At 38.6% G+C, this 22,864-nt stretch overlaps 1 protein-coding gene across 3 annotated transcripts in view; it reads right to left on the bottom strand.

Annotated features, from left to right (window-relative positions):
- The window catches only part of smchd1 (structural maintenance of chromosomes flexible hinge domain containing 1), a 44,908-nt gene that overhangs the window by 21,838 nt on the left and 206 nt on the right, over window positions 1-22,864 (bottom strand). Inside the window, exons 2-20 of one of the 3 annotated variants that reach the window (XM_085172439.1) lie at window positions 16,322-16,397; window positions 16,053-16,211; window positions 15,868-15,950; window positions 15,638-15,771; window positions 14,718-14,832; window positions 14,400-14,519; window positions 14,114-14,277; window positions 13,035-13,128; window positions 12,679-12,940; window positions 12,425-12,542; window positions 10,897-11,089; window positions 8,961-9,029; window positions 8,705-8,904; window positions 8,566-8,605; window positions 7,188-7,388; window positions 6,981-7,094; window positions 5,918-6,024; window positions 5,664-5,746; window positions 5,382-5,495 (exon numbers count right to left, since the gene is read on the bottom strand). In XM_085172439.1, the coding sequence (XP_085028565.1) occupies window positions 5,382-5,495; window positions 5,664-5,746; window positions 5,918-6,024; window positions 6,981-7,094; window positions 7,188-7,388; window positions 8,566-8,605; window positions 8,705-8,904; window positions 8,961-9,029; window positions 10,897-11,089; window positions 12,425-12,542; window positions 12,679-12,940; window positions 13,035-13,128; window positions 14,114-14,277; window positions 14,400-14,519; window positions 14,718-14,832; window positions 15,638-15,771; window positions 15,868-15,950; window positions 16,053-16,211; window positions 16,322-16,397 (2,446 nt within the window). The remainder of the gene's footprint in view (window positions 1-5,381; window positions 5,496-5,663; window positions 5,747-5,917; window positions 6,025-6,980; window positions 7,095-7,187; window positions 7,389-8,565; window positions 8,606-8,704; window positions 8,905-8,960; window positions 9,030-10,896; window positions 11,090-12,424; window positions 12,543-12,678; window positions 12,941-13,034; window positions 13,129-14,113; window positions 14,278-14,399; window positions 14,520-14,717; window positions 14,833-15,637; window positions 15,772-15,867; window positions 15,951-16,052; window positions 16,212-16,321; window positions 16,398-22,864) is intronic. The other 2 variants (XM_085172437.1, XM_085172438.1) reach the window with 2 other exon arrangements.

Here is a 22,864-nt window from a genome sequence, read left to right as displayed (position 1 = left end):
CTCTGCTTTATATTTGTCGTTATCTTGTTTTTTTTAAAGAAATCTGTTCCCCTTAAGTCATATTGACTCTCTCTGACTTTGAACAGCTTCTGAGTACTGGGGCAAAGCAAGTTATTTTGTGCTTTATACATTATCTGTGCCATTTTATATTCAACTAAATCATAAAATTTCAGGGTATTCAGATTAATAAACAAAATGTTAGTTGGTTCTATATAGTTTGATTGGTTTATAATTCTTATAGCTCTTTTTTGCAACTTGAAAATAGGAAGAGTGTTCGTTTTATATGCATTACCCCATATCTCCAGACAGTAAGTCATATATGGAAGCAACAGAGTACAATAGAGTGTGTATAATGATTTTTTGTTCAGGACATGCTTTGTTTTATAGAGAATAGCAATGGTTTTTGACATTTTTGTTTTCACATGGTTTATATGAGACTTCCAACTCAGCTTATCATCAATTATCACTCCAAGAAATTTATTTTCGTACACTCTTTCAATTTCAATTCCATTAACCCTGATTTTAGATACATTTTTCATTTGTCTAGTGCCAAAAATAATCAATTTTGTTTTCTTTATATTTAATGATAACTTATTTACATCAAACCAGTTTTTTAATATATTTAACTCCTTTTCCGCTGTAGTCAGAAGCTGTTCTAGGTTTTTACCTGAGCAATACAGAGTGGTATCATCAGCAAACAATACACATTTTAACAGTTTGGAAATGCTACATATGTCATTTATGTATAATATAAATAATTTAGGGCCCAGCACAGAGCCCTGAGGAACACCACAAGTTACCTTCAACTGCTTAGATTTTACATTATTGAATTCGACATATTGATATCTGTCATCCAGGTAACTTTTCATCCACTTGTATGCTAACCCTCTTATGCCATATCTCTCTAGTTTATTCATTAATATAGAATGATCAATCGTATCAAACGCCTTTTTTAAGTCTATAAAAACACCAACAGTATATTCCTTATTATCTATAGCATTAGATATCCCTTCTACAAGTTCCATCACTGCCATCGAAGTGGACCTTTTCACTCTAAAGCCATATTGGTTATCACTTAGGAGATTATGCTTCTCAATATATTTATCAAGTCTATTAACAAATAACTTTTCTAAAATTTTTGAGAACTGTGGGAGCAGTGATATTGGCCTATAATTGGTAAACTGACTTCTCTCTCCGTTTTTATGGATTGGAATAACTTTTGCTATTTTCATTTGTGAGGGAAATACACCAGTTCAAAAGGACAGATTACAAATGTATGCGAAAGGTTGCACTATATATTCTATAATACTTTTAACTAATATCATGTCAATACCAAAACAGTCAGTGGACTTTTTATTTTTAAATGTCTTCACAATGTTAATTATTTCTCTATGAGTTACAGCACCAATAAACATGGAGGACACATTCTGAGTAATATGTTTATTTAGGTCGTTATTATTTCTTGACTCTGGAATTTCTTTTGCTAAATTAAAGCCAACATTTACAAAGAAATCATTAAATTCATTTGCAATGTCTTTAGTTTTATCAAGCACAATATCTTTATCTTTTTTAAAATAATCTGGATAATTCTTATTTTTTGAGCCCTTTTTGATTATACTATTTAATATCCTCCATGTTTCTTGTGTGTTACTTCTACTTTGCTCCAATAATTTGTGGTAATATTCTTTCTTACTTGTTCTTATAATATTTACTAATCTATTTTTATATAACTTGTACTTTATTTCAGCATCTTTTGTCCTCTGTTTTATGAATCTCTTATATAGATTATTTTTCTTTTTACATGCATCTTCTATCCCCTTTGTGATCCATGGCTTATTTGATCTGTGATGCTTTCTAGTGATTTTCATTAAAGGACAATGTTTTTCATATAGTGAAATTACAGTTGATAAGAATGCATCATATGCACTATTTGAATCTTCATTTGCAAAAACCTCATTCCAATTGTGTTCCTTTAAGTCCACCTGGAGGGCAGCAATGGCTCCTGTTGTTCTAAGTCGTATCATATCAAATATTTGATTCTTTTGTTTAGTTTTAATCCCAAAATAATTTTGAAAAATTGCAAAAACAGGAAGATGATCGCTTATATCAGTTATAAGAAGTCCACCTACTATTTCATGGTCAATTTTATTTGTGAATATATTATCTATCAATGTAGCTGTATCAATTGTTATTCTACTTGGTTTTATAATTACAGGGAAAAGGGAGTTACTATACATTGTATTTATGAAATCTGTTGTTTTCTGATGTCCATTTGGGTTTAGCAAATCTATATTAAAATCACCACAAATTATTTGCACTTTTTTATCATTTAGGTTGCTAAACATAGCAAGTTTTTCATTGAATGTCTCAAGGCATGAACCTGGTGTCCTATAGATGCAACTTATAATTATATTGTTAGCTTTTTCAACATGGATTTCAATAGTGACACATTCCAATACGTTATCTATGGTGCTTGACATACATTCAATCAGACTACATTTCAAAACTTTATCTACATATAAGGCAACACCGCCTCCTTTTTTATTCACCCTGTTCATTGTAAATAATTCGTATCCTTCCAGTCCCATTTCACTAATTTTCTCATTATCGAGCCATGTTTCTGATATTGCAATTATATTAAACTTTTTTAACTTACTTAAACATTCTGTAATTTTAGAAAATTTTTTATACAGGCTTCTACTATTGAAATGTATGACCGACAATGCATTTGCCATTTTAATATTCATATTGAATTGGTCATCTGTATAGTACTCACAAGTATTATTGGTGTTATTGTAGAAGTGGGTATCTGGGTCAATGTTACTTTCAGGGTCATGCATGTTGTGCTCTGCATAGTTAAACGTTTTGAAGTTCGTTTTCTCAGCGTGTGTGGCAAAATAACCACCTTGACAGTCCTTTTCATAATCAAATTCTTCCTCTTCAATATCTCTGAATGGAAACCTATAATCTGTGTCCAAACTTGTCATTTATGTGTAGTTGTTTTTGTTGTTGTTTTTTGAGCCGTAAGGCCAGAAACACTTTCCATACCCATTGTTCATTATCCAATCGTCACTTTTCCAATAGATTCCAGAGAAGATTCCTGATTATTTATATTGCTCTAAGTCTTTGAGTTCTCTTATCATCACAACTTTCGCTTCTTCGGGATTGCCATTTAGTCTTATCATTACTTTGCAGTTCCTCGTCCATGTCGCTTGTATCTTATTTTGTTTTCTCAGGCTGCGTGCCTGTCTTGCAATTTCAGCAGTCTTTTTCGTTAAATGTTCATTTAAATACACACCAGTCCCTTTAAGCTTCTTACCCTGTTTCAGTAACTCAATCTTTGTTTTGCGACTCACAAACCGAAGAATAATTGATGGCTTTGTTTTACTGTCTTTCCTGGGGAGCGTGTGGCATGCTGCAATATGATGGCTCTGAATACTTACATTCTTCGTTTGAAGAAATTTTATCACTTGCTGTTCAAGCGTTTGCAGCTCCTCTACCGGGGCATCTTCACCATCTTTACCTCCCCCAGCTGTTACTCTGGCGTAGGTTCGGTGTTGCGTCTCCAGTCCACTTATGACTAAATCATCCATTCTTGTGTATTGTTCAAGGTCCTCGATTCGCCGTTCCAAGTCGTCTATTTTCTTGTCCTTGTCCTTTATGAGGTTTTTTAGTTGTTTTATTTCATCCATTAGGTCATGTAGCATACCTTGTTGTTTAGCCACTTTGCTCAGTTCATCAGACATGAAATTAAGCGATTTCCTAATCTCCTCCAACTCCTCTTCAACTCCTGGGTTTGCTTTTTTAGGCGGCATTTTGAAAATGATGAGATTTGTATTTCCTTGTGATGGCCCGTTGAAGTCACTGTTGATTAACTTGTTGGTTGAGCCTTGGCCTAGTGGCTGCTGGAGGATCCTGGGCCTAGTGGCTGCTGGAAGAGCCTGGGCCTGGTGGCTGCTGGAGGATCCTGGGCCTGGTGGCTGCTGCAGGAGCCTGGGCCTGGTGGCTGCTGGAAGAGCCTGGGCCTGGTGGCTGCTGGAGGATCCTGGGCCTGGTGGAGCAGGAGGGTCCTGGGCCTGGTGGCTGCTGGAGGGTCCTGGGCCTGGTGGCTGCTGGAGGATCCTGGGCCTGGTGGAGCAGGAGGGTCCTGGGCCTGGTGGCTGCTGGAGGATCCTGGGCCTGGTGGAGCAGGAGGGTCCTGGGGACTGAGGGTCCTACTTCTCTTCAACGACGTAATCCGATAACAACCGATCTCTTTACCCGCCGGCTTCCCGTGGCTGTCATGCGACCGGCTATTGCAATTAATAATACAACAGCTTCTTGCCATTTTTTGTGTTTCTTTTTATCGCAGGGTGACTGATTTCAATTGAAAGCCTGGGTGCGCTAGTACCTCTTGCCACGGGTTCCCAGAATTTACCCCTGAACAACATCACATTTTCAATCTCTATAGCCCAGCATGAGTAGAGGTCTCTTTTTTTCCTCTTGTACTTTCCCATTGTAGTATACATTTCAGTGTTTTTTTCTGTAATGCAACCGTTCTCTGACTTGTATCCCCATGTGATGTCTGTGTTGTGTGTGTAAGGTCGGGGGCGGGTTCATTCCACTGCAGGGCAACCTGCCACTGCATGTGGCGAATAAAATTTGAACTTGAACTTGACTCCGGTAAATTTAATAAATTCTGTTTTCATGGATGCCTGGATGTTAAACTTAATTGTTACACCTGGTAAAGCAGCAACACTGAAAATTTTATTAAAGATGAAAGAATTTAGACCGTTTTTAAATCTCAGTGATGCCGCAGCGTTTGTTTGACTTTGGGACCTGAATTGGATGGAGTTTTGAACCCAGATTACTCCGCGAGGCTCCTGACAACGGTAGCCATAATGCTCCGACAATCCATCAAGCAGTGCGGCTTTGTAGCTTATCAAAGTTGTAGTAAAACATGTTTTGACAGATTTCTGCGCGCCATGTACTACATAAAATCGGTTCAAGGTCAGTAAACACAACCAGAATTCCTACATAAGGCGCACAGTCGATTTGTGAGAAAATTAAAGGATTTGAAGTGCGCCTTATAGTCTGAAAAAATCTGCATCTTTGTTATCACTAATTAGCTCCAACCTGCACACATACAGCACTTTGATAACTGAATTTCCCAGCATTAGCTGATAAATAAAATAGCTGATAAATTGCAATCACCATATAGCTCAAGTTAAAGCTTTTAAAAACCAACTCCCCAGGGTTATGTCAGTAAATTGTTGTCTGGGAAACTTTGTTATAAAAAGCAGAAAGACTTTTTCCACAATTTTTAAGACCAACTTATTAATTAAGTCATCATGAAAAGAAAACATATCAATAGGATATCAAATCTGTAATCAAACACTTACCATGATGGAGTAACGTGAGCTTAACACACAGTTTTGTCCCTTTTCCCTGGCCCACTGAGGACATCCGAGATAATTTCTCTCCCCTCTTGTTCAGGATCTCAATTTTAAGAGGCCCTTAAACGACACATCAGACAAAATGTGAGGAATGAGCTTTGAGCTATATGGGACGGGAATGGGGGGAGACTTTTTTTGAACACCACTGTTTGATGCAAACAAATTATCGGTTTGTTTTTTTTCATAACATATGAAGTGCTGTGGTATGCAAACATTGCAAGATCTTACCTAAAGTAGTCCCGGCAGAAAGAATAGCATTATTTTGCAAGGGGTTACCATTGGGCCATTCCACATTCAGCTTATCTGGAAGCCTGAAACAAACATGTCATTTACCTGAACTGAAATTTTTGAGTCAGAATGAGGAGAAAGATTTGCACAAAATAAAGCAACCAAGGAGACAGAGCATCTACATTACAAACAAAAAGTGAATATTAGAGAGGAGCAGTTTGTGTAGAAAAATGTCTCCCTAACTGCTCACTCACTTCTCAGAGTCACTGTCGATATTTTTCTTGATGGCTTCATCAGTGGCTGTCTTGTCGATCTTGGAAATGGGAACGATCTTGTTCATGTCCCAAAGTGCTATGGGCTCCTGGGAAGAGATTTTTCTTAAATCAGTAAACTCAATAAAAGAACAAAGAAAAAAAGGGATTTATATAAGTGAATTTACTGAAATAATATGGAAAATTAACCCCCCCCCCCCAACAAAAAAACTGAAGGTGAAGTCCAAATGTACTCAGTAAGCTAAATTCTCAAGAGTCATTAACAGTTATCGCTAATGCTTGATTGCAGTTGTTGCTGCTAAGTGTGATCCAACCAGTTTTATGTTTAGGGGGCGATCTTTGTCTAATCTTTGTCTAATATGTAAATTTGCTTGATGATCTGAAACATTTAAGTCTAACAAACATACAAAAAATAGGAAATCAAGAAGGCAGCAAACACTATTTTACACCACCATATATATGACGCCCTAGTGTTTGATAATGTTTGCTCCGAGTTCAACTTCAGACATTTCCTTTAATATGAATGATGTACGATCATAAGCAAACCAAGTGAGTAATTATTGATTATTTAGTAAAATATCATTATACTACATGCATAATTTCAAACTCAAATGTTGTTACACACATGAAATACTCACATCTTGATAAAAAAGCAACTACTACTTAATAAAATAAAAACTGGTTTGTCACTTAGACATTTCTTCTGTTTATAGATAAAGATATTTATTTTTCTTTTATGACATACAGTGAAATATTACTTGTGAACTATTGAAGCATGTGGTTGGTTAGGTGCAGTCAGTTGTCAACTGTACAATTCTGGACCAACACAGATGTTTTAATAGTAATTCAGATGACTGTCAATAGATTTTATTTACTTTTTGCTATTGTTTTTTTGCCCTTTATAACATAGAAACAAAGAAATTTTATCACACAATTTTTTTATCACTGATATTTTTCTTAAAACCTTTTAATGCGACATTTTCCAGTTTTGGAATTGATGTTCGATCAGTTTCTCAAATCAAAGTTTTTATAATTGCCTTCTTACTCGAGACACTTCCACCTGTCCTCCCGTGGCATAGACGTCTCCATCGAAATTTCCATACAGCAAAAATTGAACCACTTTACCGTACAGAATCGGATTTGTATTGTGCGTCTTCAACTGTATGAGGAAGCATAAAGAGATCAGAATGAATGTAGAAGAGGGAACAATAAGAAAATACATTTAAGTAGACAAAAACCAATAAATGCTCACAAGTTGGCCTGTTTTGTATGTCCTGCCTCCCCACTCAATGGCGGAGAAGACTGCCCACGGATGCTGCATTTTCTTAGTAGGGACATCTGTCCGTGTTTTAATCTCCTTGAAGCCCACAAACTTGATTTGCTTGTCGAACTTTTCATTACAGTTTCGAAGCCACTGTGTGAACTCCTTCTGGATGTTACCTCTTGACGATTTCTGTTGAAACGGAAAGAAAATGTTTAGCAGAGAAAAGCAGGCAGAAACAAAGACCTCAAAACAGGACATATTAAATATGTTACCTCGGTGTTCTGTTACTAACAGGTAGACAGAATGTATCCAACAGTCACTCATCATTAATACTAATATTAGCGACACACCAATTGGTCAGGCTCCCATATGTCCAGTCATGAGCTGCTTAATTTCATGCATGTGCAACACAGACACACAGTGGTTAAAGCAAATAGTGGGACACAGTCTCTCTCTCTCTCTGACACACACACACGGGCTTAACTTTGTGCTGAACATTAGGGGGGGGGGGGGGGGGGGGGGTGCAGGATCTCTGTCTAAATAAATAAATAAATAGATCTGTTTTAAATGCCAGAGGACCACCAGCATTTTTGCTTGTCGGCTCTCCACTGCTGTATTGCCAGATGGTAAAAATACCACATGGTGATTCTGCTTTTTTATGTATATATATTCCGTCATTTACATCACTGTATTGACATCAATAGGCTACACCAACAACTATACACATGACCTCATAGAGCTAAACCTTGCCAAGCCAAGTATTTGATGGAGCCTACAATCTTCAATAATCCATACCTTGCTTCCTCCTGTTGTCTGCCAACAGCTGAAGAAAGCTGTGAAGCTTTTTGAGCATAGGTGTTCATGGCCTGGATATGTAGCTGACTTTTTGCATGTCCTGAGAACCCTGAACATAGCCTTTTTCCAATCTCTAAAGCCTACACTAACAAAGGCAGGGTCACACTTTGTTTTTCAGGGTTTACCGTCAGAATGTTATGTGGAAAACAAGTTCCTGTGTGTGTTGAGGCTAACTGTTGACGTCTCAGAAAGTGGTCAATTAAACGTCCTGAATAGGGCTCTTAGTTTCCAAGCATCATTATCCTGAGGTTATAACACAGTTGTTTGCTAATGTTGACTGATTTGAATAAACGTTGGCACAGTGAAAACACAGCACTTTTTGTAAAGTGGCACTGTAATGCAACCAGGGGAAAGTTGTGAAGCATTTTTGTTGAAAAGACAACACACATTTAACTCTCTTCTACACTCTGAAATAACTATATATTAAATGATTGTATTGCACATATTAACAACATTTTTGACATTGTTAAATTAAAAAAAACACACTATTAACATATCCTTGGATTCTCACCTGCCCAGTTGCCCGACTGTTGCCCTCACCATATGACCCTCTGTGAGTAAACCACACGAACCAGATACAAATCAGTTCAGTGCTCTGAAAGTGTGTGCTTGCATGCACAGTTATTTTTGTTTTTTTTTATGTCTGTTACCTGGAAATCTGTGCCTCCTGTGCAGCCTTTCTCTGTGCTTTATCCCCCTCTCTTTGGTCATTTGACCCACTGTCACCTCCTTTCTCTTGCCCAAGTGCTACACCTCCTCTGTCGCCTTCTTCTGTCTCTCCTTTTTCACTTGCTGCACCTCCTCTATCACCACCTTCACTCTCCTCTGCACCTCCTCTTTTGCCTCCTCTCTCTCTCTCAACTGCTCCTCCTCTGTCGCCTGCTCTCTCTCTCTCCTCATCTCTGCTCTCTCTCTCTCCTCATCTCTGCTTCCTTGCTTCCCTCTTTGATCACCTGCTCTGCAAACCTCTTGACCCTGATATAAAAAAAGCTCAGTTAATTTTTAAATGGTTTGAGAGAGCTGGTATATATTCACATCAGCATGTTCCCTTACCAAAAAGTTGGAAACACCTTTTGCCCTCCTACCAGCATATTAACATAATTTTTCTTTTAATGTTGTTTCAGTGTTTCCCACACAAGTTCACTGTAATACATTTAGACCACATACTTTTTACAGTATTATATAATTATAACATGTACACATACACAACATTCCTCTATTGTTTGACCTGCCTTTCTCTTTCTCTCCCCCCACCTCTACATGTAGCACAATGCTCCCCACCCGGCACACGCACACACACACACACACACACACACACTAATGTGCTGTTAGGATGGACGTGCTTGTGAGTGAAGACACAAAGTTGACAGGGGGACCACAATGAGAACATTTGTAATAACAAACACTCACTCAGCTGAATGTGGACATTTTCAACTAACATACAAGAAGTGGCTAAAGCTAAAGCTATCCACAGCTCAGAATATGCCAGCAGCCTTGGTATGAGCAAAAGATGAAAGCGCTTGAGAAAAATTATGTAGATGAATGAAAAAGCATAAAGGGTCCAAATTGTGTTAATATATAAACATACTGATCATTTGATTTGTCGTATAAATCTGTTACACTTGGTTTTGTGTGTTGACATACAGTATGTCAGGTAAAGGTGCGGGTACAGCAGCTCATGCACATTTTTATTAATCACAGCACTTTATTTTAAGTTGTTTAGGTGAGAAAAGATTATCTAATGTTGAGTATTTTATAAATGCAACAACTCTGACCTTTGACCCATGTTAATATCTCTATTATACCAAAGCAAAACACTAGACAACAATTAACATTGGAGTGCTTAAAGGTAGCTTAAGTTCACAACACACTTTATTAAACACTGGAATATTACATAGATTAGCACTAAAAGATATTTTAATCTAGTCAACATATATATATATTAGAATTAAGGTTTGGATATCTACCTAAGCTGAATATTATGTGTGTATGATGTGTTCCGTTGTATCTCAGGTTTTGTCATGTTTAAAAAGTGTTCCTTTGAACTGGAGAGGTTGTCAGCTGGATTTTATATATTTTATATAGGGTAATAGACCATCAAAGTAGCAGCCCTTGGTTTACTACCGGACACTCTCCATCAGTTGTTCTATATCCAGAGAAGCCGTTTGGATAAGCCATAAAAAATCCACAAAAAGTCCTGTCTTCATTTCAAGCCCTACCAGGACCCTAGATAACCGAGAACCTACACAGTCTTCAGTCAGAGAACATGCTGAAGATAGTAAACACTGATAAAAAATATGGGATTTTATAAACACCTGCCAGAATGAAGAACATTGATGGGAAATGTTGTTAAACCACTGCTCAACGTATGCGAGTAGTTAATTGTGATGTACTGAAAGTAAAATGTAAAAAGACTTGTGCTGTTGAAAAGGAAACTGACCCTGCAATTAGTTGAAAGCAGGTCACAGCTGGGTCAGCGTAATAAAAATAAGACCACATAGTCTCCGCCTGAGTGCATGTGCCGTAGGCAATTCCATACATTGGAAGTACTCATTCTGTAGCTCAGGATGTGACCTGCTATAAATGAGGACAAGACGTTGTATGCTTCAGTCGTACTTTGTAAACTGCTCTGTACTCTGTGCTCAAAATGAACAAGCTGGTTTTAGTGTAGAGGCTGACTGATAAAGTAACCGTAGAACTCTTCTCTTCCTGTTGACAATTCTGACAATAAATCAGATCCACTTCATTCCTTTATCAGTCATAATATATATCCGCTCAAGGGACTGAATGTGGTGCTGGAGTTCTGATTGTGAAAGAGCCAGTGAGAAATGGAGACGATCACCTGTCCGTTCAGAACCAGTGAGAAGATAGTTTGATTCTTCTTCAGTTTCAGCTCAAGGTCCATGAAGGTCATCTTGTTTGTGGTGACCTGGAAATTGTCATCAGTGAAAAGCACTCCTGAAAGCCGACGGTAACACTCCGGGGGTGCATCTGATGCTGTTCTGCTGTTATGTTTACGAGAACACCAGTCAAACCTGTAACAAATGGAGCAAGACACAAGAAGGAAAGGATGTTAAAGTAATTTTTACCACTATAGAATATGACAAATACAATGCGAGTGGCAAGGGGAAAAGGTTAACCTCGCTCTCTCTCATTTTTTGGAAGCATAGTTTAAAGCCATGCTGACATCGCTGTCAGTCTGAACTCTCAGAAAAGTCTAGGGTTTGTTTGTTCAAAGATTCAGCTCCATTTAGTAATACCAGGTTAATAACATGAAGCATGCTGCTAGCAAAATATTCTCTGTTAGCTGAAAGTCAGTTTTAAATACAATCTTTTATTTTCTGACCTGTTATACATCTTTACACAGATTCAGCTCTATACCTAAATGAATTTTTTTTTTAACTCGGTCCACTTAGTGAGAGGTCACAAAAAGAGTGACAAAAGGCATGGAAGGTTTAGCAGCTGATCTACCAGCAATGCATCTTTCAACATAAGTGTAGCCAGTCAATGTTAGCGCTAACCACAATATGCCATCAGTAAAACTCAATCAAGTCTGAGAATATTATAACACATGAATAGCAGATTATGTGTTATCTGTTAAATACACAATCACCAACACAGCAATTCAAATCGAAGAAATTCAAAAGAAAAATAATCAATACATTTTGATATAAAGGCAAATTCTTCCCTCAAAAACAGGGCAAGTCTGCGGGGGTCTTAAGGGCCCATTATGTTCAAAGCATTGAATGTATGGCGTGCAAACAGTGACATCACAGAGCCGTCATCACCTAAAACACTGAATGACAGGTACTGCCACTCAGAGAAAACCTCCATATCAGTTGCTTTTGTTTTCTTCCAAAAGTCTCATCTTTTTGAGCTGTTGCATCTCTTTAATCTGTATAGTTTGGGAATATCTGAGCTTCTGCACTGACATATCACTGAAACAGTGGAAAAAACAAACAAAAGCATACATGTGTGTTTTCAACCCGGCCACACCGTTTGCACCAATTGTGTAAAGTTACAAAAAAACTGAACGTGAAGTGAAGTGAACGACTAGCCACAGAAAAAAGTTGCATCACTTTTGGCATCCGTGAAGACTGCAAAGGTCGATATGATAAAAGATTACAGGCTTTGGTCCCCATTTTTCCACTGACACTATCCACAGATAGGTTCCTATGTGGAGTTAAACCGTATCCAACATCACAGCACGACAGGGACCTATATATGACAGTGGAATCAATTTTCTCTGCTGACTCCTAGCCGTTATGTTAAACTCTGAAGTAAAAAGTAACTAAAGGTAAAGCCTACTATTTTAGACTAAAATGGGACATTAGTTTTTGTGAATATAAGTATGAAATGAGTGTAATTACTCAGCCACTTTGGTGCCAGGTATGAGCCGTCCATTCCAGAAACACTCAAAGATCTTCCTTTCTTCCTGAGTCACGAGTCCAGGCTCATTTTCGAAATTGTCATTTTCAGAAGACGCTGCTAAAGAAAATTACCCCCCAAAAAACAACATAAACAAAAACAACGAAAAAAAACAAACAAACAAAAAAACACAACTTCAAAACATGTCAAACTATAAAATCCATGAATGTATTAAATATGTTAACAGTATGAATACCATTTGCAGCACATGTATCTTTGGAATCTTTAGGATCTTTAGGATCTTCAGGATCTTCAGGATATTTAGGATAAGTCTCCCTGTCATAGAGGAATGGATGATAACGCAGCACTCCCTCCACTGTGCCACCACCCGGTCCAGAGGAGGCCTTGAACTCAAAGGTGTCCACAGCAGAGTTAATGTACAAAGTTTGCATGTCATCATCAACTTCCCTCAGGTTCAGCACACGGGGACATTTGTTTGGTTTTTCACGTAAAGTGATCTGTAAACAAGTAAAATGGTAAAGTTAGCCAAAACATACAAAATTTTAAATAACAGAGTATTTTGTAAAAGTCTATATTTATCTGAAGCCTCACCTGAATGTCAATCGTAGGTTGTTGAGCTGTCTTTTTAGAGCCTTGTTTCAGGTCATTTCCATTGACTCCATGAATGTAATAGTGATATATGTGCCTGAAATTAGGACAAATGCAGTTAACAGAGTTTAATCCAAAAGCAGTGGAAATGATTGTGTCAGGGCAGCCTTCAATGGTTAAAAGGTGAATTTCTTAAAACGGGAATATTGCAAGATAAAAAGGATAAAATAAAATAAAATAAAAAACAGAAAAAGAATGCAATTAAAACAACAAAAATTTGGAGGTGTAAAAATAAAAAAAAGTATTCCCGGCCTTTGCCATAAATTGAAAAAAATTGAGCTCGGGCGCATCTTGTTTCCACTGATCATCTGTCAGATGTTTCTGCAGCTTGAGTGGAGTCCACCTGTGGTAAATTCAGTTGATTGGACATGATTTGGAAAGGCACACACAAGTCTATATAAGGTCCCATACTTGACAGTGTATCTCAGAGGACCAACCAAATCACAAAGCACAAGGAATTGTCTGCAGACCTCCAAGGAACGGAACTCTTTGGCCTTCAATTCTAAGCGTCATGCCAGGAGGAAACCAGACATTATTGCCCAGTCAATGCCATCCCTACAGAAAAGTATGGTGGTGGCAGCATCATGCTGTGGGGATGTTTTTTGGCAGCAGGAGCTGGAAGACTAGTCAGGGTTTGCGAATGTTGGTGAATTCTCAGTGAATGTCTCTGAGTGTGAGAGATCAGATTTAAACCCAAATGAACGTGTCTGTGAAGATCTGAAAATGTCTGCGCAGCAACGTTCCCTATCCAACCTGCAAAGAAGAATGGGACAGACTGCCCCAAAATATCTGTGCCATGGTTGTAGCATCACACTCAAAAAGACTTGAGGCTGTATTTGCTGCCAAACGTGCTTCAGCATAATATTGAGCAAAGGCTGTGGATACTTATGTACATTTACAAGAATTTAAAACATTTTTCTCACTTTTTTTTTTTACTTTGTCAAAAAGTGGAACAAGTGAAGTGTTACGAAAACTTTCCGGATGCACTGTCTGTAAGATATGATGTGGATGAGTGAGCTCACGCTAGATGTCTGGTCCATGCATCAAAATTCTGTTTCAGAAAGGAGATATGCTTTTCCTTCAGTCCTGTAATAACTACGGCCGTGAAGCTTTCCTTCCCACGTTCCTCATCGATGATGGTACGAAGGAAGCGCTCATCTTCACTCACGTGTGAAAAGTCGCCAGGCTGTAGCGGGAAGATTAAACATCACTCAGAGATGGTGTTGACGCAGGGAGAGAGCACACCACAATCCAAAAATCATCAAAATCTTTAGCACATGTTTTAACAACATCTTAAAGTAGACTCACCTTCCTGTTTAGGATGGTGGTGCTATAAATATCCTCTTTGTTCTTTTCCTTTTTTTCAAATTCTTCTTCTGATAGAACCAACTCATGAACATCTGGTAACCCCACTGGCTTGCTAATCATCTAGTAATTTATGAAACAAAACAAACATATGTACTTAATTGACAAAATACCAAGAAATGCCCATCTAAAAACCACACATCTAATTTTCAAACTCAGTCCGCAATAAAGGAAACCAAGTTAAGTTACATTTATTATATTTTATAATTTGGGTTTTAGATATTCTATGAAGTGCTTCACTGAGTTTCCACACAGACTTACTCTGACTACATTTCCAAAGTGGAAAACAGCTTGTTTTCCTCCAACTCCAAAGTACGATATATCACTATTAAGACTTCGAGGTACAGGATCAGGGCGGACGTAGTCTTCTTCTCTTCTGTAGAAAAGAGAAATATAAATGCATGGCTTAATTTGTGCCTTTTTTAAATTAAGATGGATGTTCAGAAGAAGAAAAAACAAAAAGGCAAAATGATTTAAATACTAGGTTTAATTCAAAAGAGGCGAATGCATCCCCACCATTTCACATTTCTTTTCTTTTAGCAGCATGTGAAATGTTTTCATATTCTTGCCTCAGACGGGATTTCAGTTGGCCTCCTTTATGATATTTTTGGTTTGTGGTGAGCCAAAGGTTCACCACAAACCAAAGTGGTCTGCATCAGAGGCCCCTTAAGCACCCAGACTCTACTACAGAGGCATGTTGGTGTAATATGGGCAGAATGTGGTTTGTGCTTGTTTTTAAGCAAGACTTCTGTGAGAAAGCCATCTGCTGGATTTTGCCCATGTTGCTCCCAAACTTCAAAATGTCATTCAGCATCAAGGGTGCCTTCACAGATTTTGAGGTGATAAGAAGCTGGAGTCCAGAGGACTCAGCGTTCAAGATTTCTGCATTTAAATTTTTGATAAATCAGATTGCAGGACGGTTTTCCACTTCACTACTCCACTCTTAAATGAGCTCATGCCACAAGAAGCCAGCAGCATTTCTGGATTTATACTCTTTTTTTACTATTTTCAATTAAACACAAGATTTGTGTGATTTGCAAACTTCATTCTACTTTTATGTATTTGTTTTGGGTTTTTTTCATTTTTTTAAACAGTGTCCCAACTTTTGGAACTATTTTAAATAAAGAGCTGGAAAGGACCACACTACTGTAATTTTGGAATTTAAAATAAAACAAACCAACCTTGCAAAACTGCCGGTTTCTTTTGTAAATTTGGAGTGTCTGTAAACTGCCCATTTATTGAGCTGCTTTGTAGTCATGCCACGTCCATTGTCCAGGACAATGACAGCAGGTTTCCCAAGACTTTCATCAAACTGCTGTTAAACAGATACAAATACTGAGTTAGCAATCTTCTGTATGCGTGACATTAATCCAGTATTCAATAATCATGTATTTGCAGTTTCAGAACCAACCATCCTTATCTCTATTATCCTCGTTTCTGTGTTTTTAGCTGTGGCTGAAAGAGAGTTGTCAATGAGCTCGGCAAGTGGATAGGCTGGGAAGAAAAAAAAAAGATAAGCAGCGAGAAACAAACAGATTGCAAAAGGCTAATCTGCGATCATCCCAAGTACACGACCATGATTGTTTTAGCACTTACCTAATGACTCCTTGTTCTCACTAGCATAGTACTCATAAGTGCCACTCTTTATCAGCGTATCATAGTGGGGCATAAACGATATGTTTTCCACCGTTGCCGTAGGCAGAACCTGGTGCTCGTGTTGCAACAAGTAAAGGGTGGTACTATCCTGGAGTTCCTCTAGAATAATTAAAAATTATTCAGTGGAATTCAACTAGAAGAAAAGCAGGTTTATCTTGATATTTCACATAAGCTCAAAACACTCATCAATATCTGATAGATTTACTTACTAAATCTGTCAAAATCGAGAACAATTCTGTCAGTCGTTGCCACCACAAATGTCTCAGATGAAGGGATTCTAAATACCTGTAACAGTAAAAATGTAGTAATGGTTAGTGAGTCGTTTTAGACATAGATTTTATTAAATCCAACGCTGGAGAAACTCATTTGTTACAGCAACACAAGGGACAGGAAAAAAAAAGAAGTAGAGATATATTAGAAAAATACAAATAGAAATAAATACTATATACAGTAAAAAATAAATAAAAAATACAATGTATTTGCTGTGGTCTGCCCTCAGATCCACTAGCCACTGAGCATTGCCGTTATGGGTTGCGTCCTTCTCCCATATGCTCTTCCAGTATTGTTCTGCTTCCAGCCTTGGTGGTGCTGTTCTCATATTGTTCCCTTGCCACTGAGAGTACACCTTTGCTGGTTCCGTGGAGAACAGATGGTTTATTCTCTTGCCTTCTATCTCTCTGGTGTACCTCCTCAAGTGGCTGGCCAAGGCTGTGAGTCGTTGCTTGGCAGTTTCCAAGGCCTCAGGTATGGACAGCTTCCTGTACTTCTTAGGCACCTTCCTCATCGCGCCTTTCTGCAACTCCGATAGTTGGCTGACCTCCCTCCGTGCTACCTTGATCTTAGCCTCTAGCCTCCTTCTCCATGGGGGGTACTGCCCCTTGTGGCTGTTCAACTTGTAGCCAAGCAACTCACTGATCACTGCTGCCGTATTGTAGATCAGCTTGTTAGTGTCGGTGATCGTGGCTGTAGGTATCGTCCGTAGTGCTGCATTAACATCATCTAGCAGACCTTCTGAGGGTACTTCACGTAATCTTGGTAACCGGCTACGGGGGGTCCAGGTTTCAAGCTTGGCCATGATCCTATCTTTCAGGTCACTTCATCATCATTAATCATTATGCTGGGTAAACCATGTCAAGGATCAAGGATCAAGGAAGCTTTATTGTTATTCGCATCACATGTTTACATGAGGTGGAATGAAATTATGTGCACATGGTCCCGGTTATCCATAGAAGCGAAAAGAAACAAAATAACAAAGAAACACAAAATAAAAACAGAAATAACAAATAACAAGTAATAAAATAATACAATATAAATAGAGTGCAACAACCTGAGTACCAGTATGGAGTATAGATATAGAAATATAGGTATAAATATTTTAGCAGCAAGAGGCCATGATGACTAGCATTGATAAAGTGTCGGTGTCAGTAAAGTATCGGTAGTATAACGGTTCTTGTCTGTTTATGCATTGAGAACGAAGCTTCTGGAACGAAGCTGTTTCTCAGTCTGGTAGTTTTGGATTTAATGCTCCTCAGCCTCCTGCCTGAGAGGAGAGGGGCAAAGAATGAGTGTGCTGGATGAGTTTGGTCCTTCGTGATACAGGTAGCCCTCTTCCTGCATGTGGATGTCAACACCTCACTTACAATCATACCTAAGAAAACACTGGACAAGCCTTTGTTGCATCTCAAATATGTAATGCCTCACTCATTACAGCACATAGGTGTGTTCACAATGAGCATGAGTGACTGCAATTTTCTTTTTAAACTTTCACACAAATTTCAAACTATGTTTGAATATAGTGGCCGAATATTATAAAAGTTGTTTTAAGCCTACATTTGCCACTGTGAGCATAATGCAAGATAAATGGCACTTCTGCTGGTCTAATGGTTAACGCATGTCAAAGTTATGCTATAGTGGGATGTTGCAGTTCAAACTGACCTTCTGATGATCAGAAACAAAGGTCTCAACTCTCCTACTCCTACAAAGATTATGACACCAGTTTTTGTTTGAAGTATTTAAGATGTTCACCAAATTTCCATTACTCAGGAGGATGTAGTTTATGTCACCAATGAATACTGACCTATCACCGATGTATATTTATCTAATATCCAAAACTGTATTATTAAAAATGAAAATCAATTCAGATAAAGATTCTTGGGATAAATTTGCCAGCACAGTGGCACAGACTGCACCGCTTACAGCTAGTGATGGGTACCGGTATCTGGCACCGGTTCTGACATAAACGGTAGTAACCAGACTGAAAAGCAGCGCACATTTTGGTGCTTCATTTCGGTGCTTTTTTTCCCCTGAAATGTCATACACTTTGGATTCTAGCCAATCATTTTACCTTTGCAAGCATAGTAGGTGGGCCCAGGTACGTACGTTCTTTTAGAGCAGAGCTACAGATTAAAAATACCCAAGGCGAAGCGGTCAAAGTCTGGCTATACTTCACAGCAAAAGATGCAAACTCAGCAGCCTGCAACAAGTGCTTTAAGGTGATACTGTGCAAAGGAGGTAACTCCTCGAATCTGATGAAACACCTGGCGACGTATAGCATTTTGTTAAAAGCCGAGAAATGCGCTGTATTTGATAGCTTGCTGCAAGACCTCACACCGGGCACATCTACTGCAGGTGGGTTGCCTGTTATCGGACCCGGAATTAGCAACATCCCCCAAAAACCCGAAGACGAGAGTCCTGGCCCCTAGCCCTGCCAGTGTAGCAGAAATGATGACGGATGATGATGGCAGCAGCAGCCGTTCTTCTCTGCGTGAGTAGCTTAATGTTGCCCGTGTGTGATTTACGTTGAGTAGGCTAACCACGTTATTACATTAATGCATGTAAGGGGAACTAGCAAACACCGTCCGGGGCTCTACACTAACTTTTTGACATGGGCACACCGGTACAAAAGTTAGGCGCTGAAAGGCAGTGGGGAGAGGGGACACTTGGGAAGTGCATTTATTGCAGCATATAATGTGTTTCCTGGATAGACTGTGCTTTTTCAGCATTCAAAGATTGATTGCACCGTGTCAGAGCACTGGCTATGAATTTCAGACGGATCAGGCCTAAACTTAACAAAAAAGTTATCAATAGTTCTTTTCATCTTTTCTTATTACCCACAGCTACATCCACTTCTCTCAGGCCTAGGCTGCTCACTAGGGCTGGGTATCATCACTGATTTCTATAATCCATTCGATTCCGGTTCTCAAAGTCCTGATTTGATTCAATTTAGCCTGAGACGGTCAGAAATATTATAATTCTGATCATTTATCAGTACTGATACACATGAGACTTCATCAGAATTGTGAAAATCACAGCAGATGCCTTTGTGTGAAAGTAACTGAGAATAAAACACAGAAAAACATGAAGGAGATTTTCCTGGTCTGGCTTTTTATAGCAGATAACCTTAAAAATATTCTGCAATATTCTGCAATTTTGCACAATTTTAAGAAGTTTAAATTATTAGTATTGAACAGCAGAAATTAGGCTTTCTTGTCTGAGGTCATTTAAGTGAGAAAAGAAAAAGACACCGCTGTAAACAACGGTAGACTGGTGGGTAATAAGCAAATGAATAATGCAGAAAACAGAGATCTGAGACGGAAAACTGTTCCTGAAGTACACAGAGAGAGAGAGAGCTGTGCAGGAAGTGTGATTTTTATCGTGGTGGAAGCAAAACAGCAAAAGTCAGAGGGAATTCATGACGACATTGATCAAATGTGAAGCGTAGTTTGCTGCTTCTTTTGCTGCTGGCTCGACAAATTTTGGTTGGAGAGAGACAAAACCTGCAGCTCAGAATCTAGCGCAAAAAAGACGTAAACACACAGCAGACCCAACGCATCAGAATCGCTAAGCTCCGACAGTGTGTCCGTGTTCGGGCCGTCGGGTGAGAAAGCCGAGAAAGACAAAGCTGATTCTGATGCGTCGGGTCCGCTCTGTGTTTACGTCTTTGTGTGGAATCCGTTAATGAATTAATATCGCTTTATTCAAGCTACTCACCTCTCTCTTCCACCTGCACTTTCAACTGAACCACGGCCAATCAGAGAGGTCCCGCCCCTGACTATCTCTGATTGGTTTAGTCCACGATAGGGGTATAATGTGTGTCTGTTGTTGACCACACGGAGAGTTGCAGAGATTTTTTTTTTGTTACCCGAACAGTTGGTCGCACAGGTGGGACCAAATATTTATTTTTAGTCGCACCACTGAAAAATGTGGTCGCATTTGTGACCAAATTGGTCGCACTCTAGAGCCCTGCCGTCGTAGTTACATGAGGCTGTCTTCTTGTTTGATGGCAGATACTCCCTTCACCCTGGCCAAAAAAGCTAAAATGACCAAAGAAAAAGTGGAAAACAGCTAAACATGAGAGGTTTTTGGACAAAGTTTGTGTTTTTTCCATTGATTAAGCACTGCTTCCAGTCAAGAGTGCTGCCATAAATCCCCTATAGCTGCAGAAAAGGCTAACATTGTTATCTTTTTACAAAAAAACCCAGCTGAACATGAGAGGTTTTTGGACCAATTTTGTGTTCTCCATTCTTTAAGCACCAGTTCGAGCACCTTTTAAGCACCGGCACCTTTTCAAAAGTACCAGTTTGGTACTGGTATCGGATAAAACCTAAACGATACCCATCCCTACTTACAGCACTCTCAGTAGTGTCTGCCAGTAATACTAACATCCAAATAAGTTTGCAAATTTGTTTGTTACTGAAACAAAGGGCTCCTATGAACATAACTCTTACTTACTGTATATAATTTTCATAGTTTTTTCTGGTTTAAAATTGACAGCTGATAATGAAAATTAAAAAGTAAAGAAGCACCCTTCAATCATGTTATAACATTGAAGGGTGTTATTACATTGCGTAATTTGCTTTCCACCAGAGGGCACTTTAGCTTCCCTTTCGTTTATTTGGAAAACAAAACAAAACAGCAGAATACACACTGACACACTGGAATATCGGATTTTTAGATCACCACTATTGGTATCAGTGTGAAATATCAGTGGGGCTTTAGTTAAAAGTCTTTGAAAATCAGAGTCCTCACGTCCCTTTGGAGGAAGGCCAACCCCCCTGTGGCAGGTACCAAAATCAGTTTCCATTTTGGTTTTCTACATACAGAATATGAACTAGTGATGGGTCGTTCGCGAACGAAATGGCTCTTAGAGCCGGCTCTTTGACGTGAACGACGCGAGCCGGGTCCTTATCGCGAGCCGTCACGTGGATTTTTTTTTCTTTCTCTCAGCCTCTCTCTCGCACTTTTTTTCCGCTTCACTCTGCACGCGAGCCTTGTGCTTTACGCTGGGCAGAGGGGGGAGGGGCGGTAGTTACACTCAGTAGCACAGGAACAGAGCCGGAGGGAGAGAGAGAGAAAGAGAGCCAGGGACAACAACCTCACATTAGAAAGGTATTAATAGTAAGTGGTAGTAATCATCCACAACTATTTTCGGTTGCAGATGATAAAGGATTCAGAAAGTTTATTTATGCGGGCCCATATGACAGAGAATATGCATCTTCTTTTTGTTTTCATATTTTAATTTATATTTAATTGTGTTGTGGTTTGCAGTGTTTTGTGTTGTTTCACTTTAAATTTGTAAAAGGAAAAAGTTGAAAATTTAAATAGTTAAAATTTGAAATGTGAATAGTTGATTTTAGTATTATATGATTTATTTATTACATTTTATGTGGAGTGAATAAATAAAAGTATATTTACGGTGGCCCCTAGAGATAAAGCACATACAAACTTCAAATCACATACAAACTCCAAAACACGTAAAAACACGTACAAACTCCGAAGCACGTAAAAACTCAAAACACATACAAAAGACAACAGAAGTGCTCCAGGATGCTAGTCGCAGTGTTGAGCTTTTGTTACCTAGTGGCTACACAAGCCAGCAAGTACCAACGACCGGATTTGGTGTGTGGTAGTAACAGGTAAATGAACTTTTTTTTTTTAATTATTTGAATATATATGAGTGCCTGTGTATAAATACACAAACAATACACACATTCTTTCAATTGTGTAATTTAAGTGATCTAGTAGCTCTGCTTTGGAAGTTCAGTTCATGCTAGAAATGTGTTTTGGAGTTTGTACGTGTTTTGTCTCTAGGGGCCACCGCATATATTTATATATAAACATATATAAATAAAACCACTTTTTTTTTTTACGTTAGTAATTCCTTTTGTGCATAATTTTATATTATTGTTAATAATAAATTAATTAAAGCAGCAAAACAACCTGAAGAGCCGGCTCGAAAGAGCCGGGTCTCTAAAAAGAGCCGGAAATCCCATCACTAATATGAACCACTGCACCAATAACAGTTGTTCTTTGGCTACCTCCTAAAATCTGACACTAATATCATCTACAAAGAACAGTTCTGCTTCTGCACAACATTAAACTGAGAGGACTTTCTATTATTCTAGCCTGCAGTCTTAATTCTGCGGACAGAATAACAGAACTACCTTGCAGGACACTGCACTCCAGTTCTAAAGCATCATAAATCTGGTCATTTTGTGGCTGTTTACATGCTCTACAGGTATGATGTATGTGTTTACACGCTTTGTTTCAGCAATGAATTCCACAGGAGAGGATCTTTTTACAGCTAAATTATAACGGTCTCGTCTTTATGATGGACAAACCGGTGACAATGTTTCCAAACCCATCTTTTTACCGACATTAATTGATGGTGCTGGCTGATACACTGGCAGTAGGCCAACCAATCATTTGGGCTCTAAGTGCCATGAAAATGTATGTAAGAACTTTCTGACCTC

This window comes from Neolamprologus multifasciatus, chromosome 9 (assembly GCF_963576455.1).
Source record: "Neolamprologus multifasciatus chromosome 9, fNeoMul1.2, whole genome shotgun sequence".
NCBI lineage: Eukaryota > Metazoa > Chordata > Actinopteri > Cichliformes > Cichlidae > Neolamprologus > Neolamprologus multifasciatus.
The sequence above is the reverse complement of the archived record's forward strand: the minus strand, read 5'-3'. Positions and strand labels throughout refer to the sequence as shown.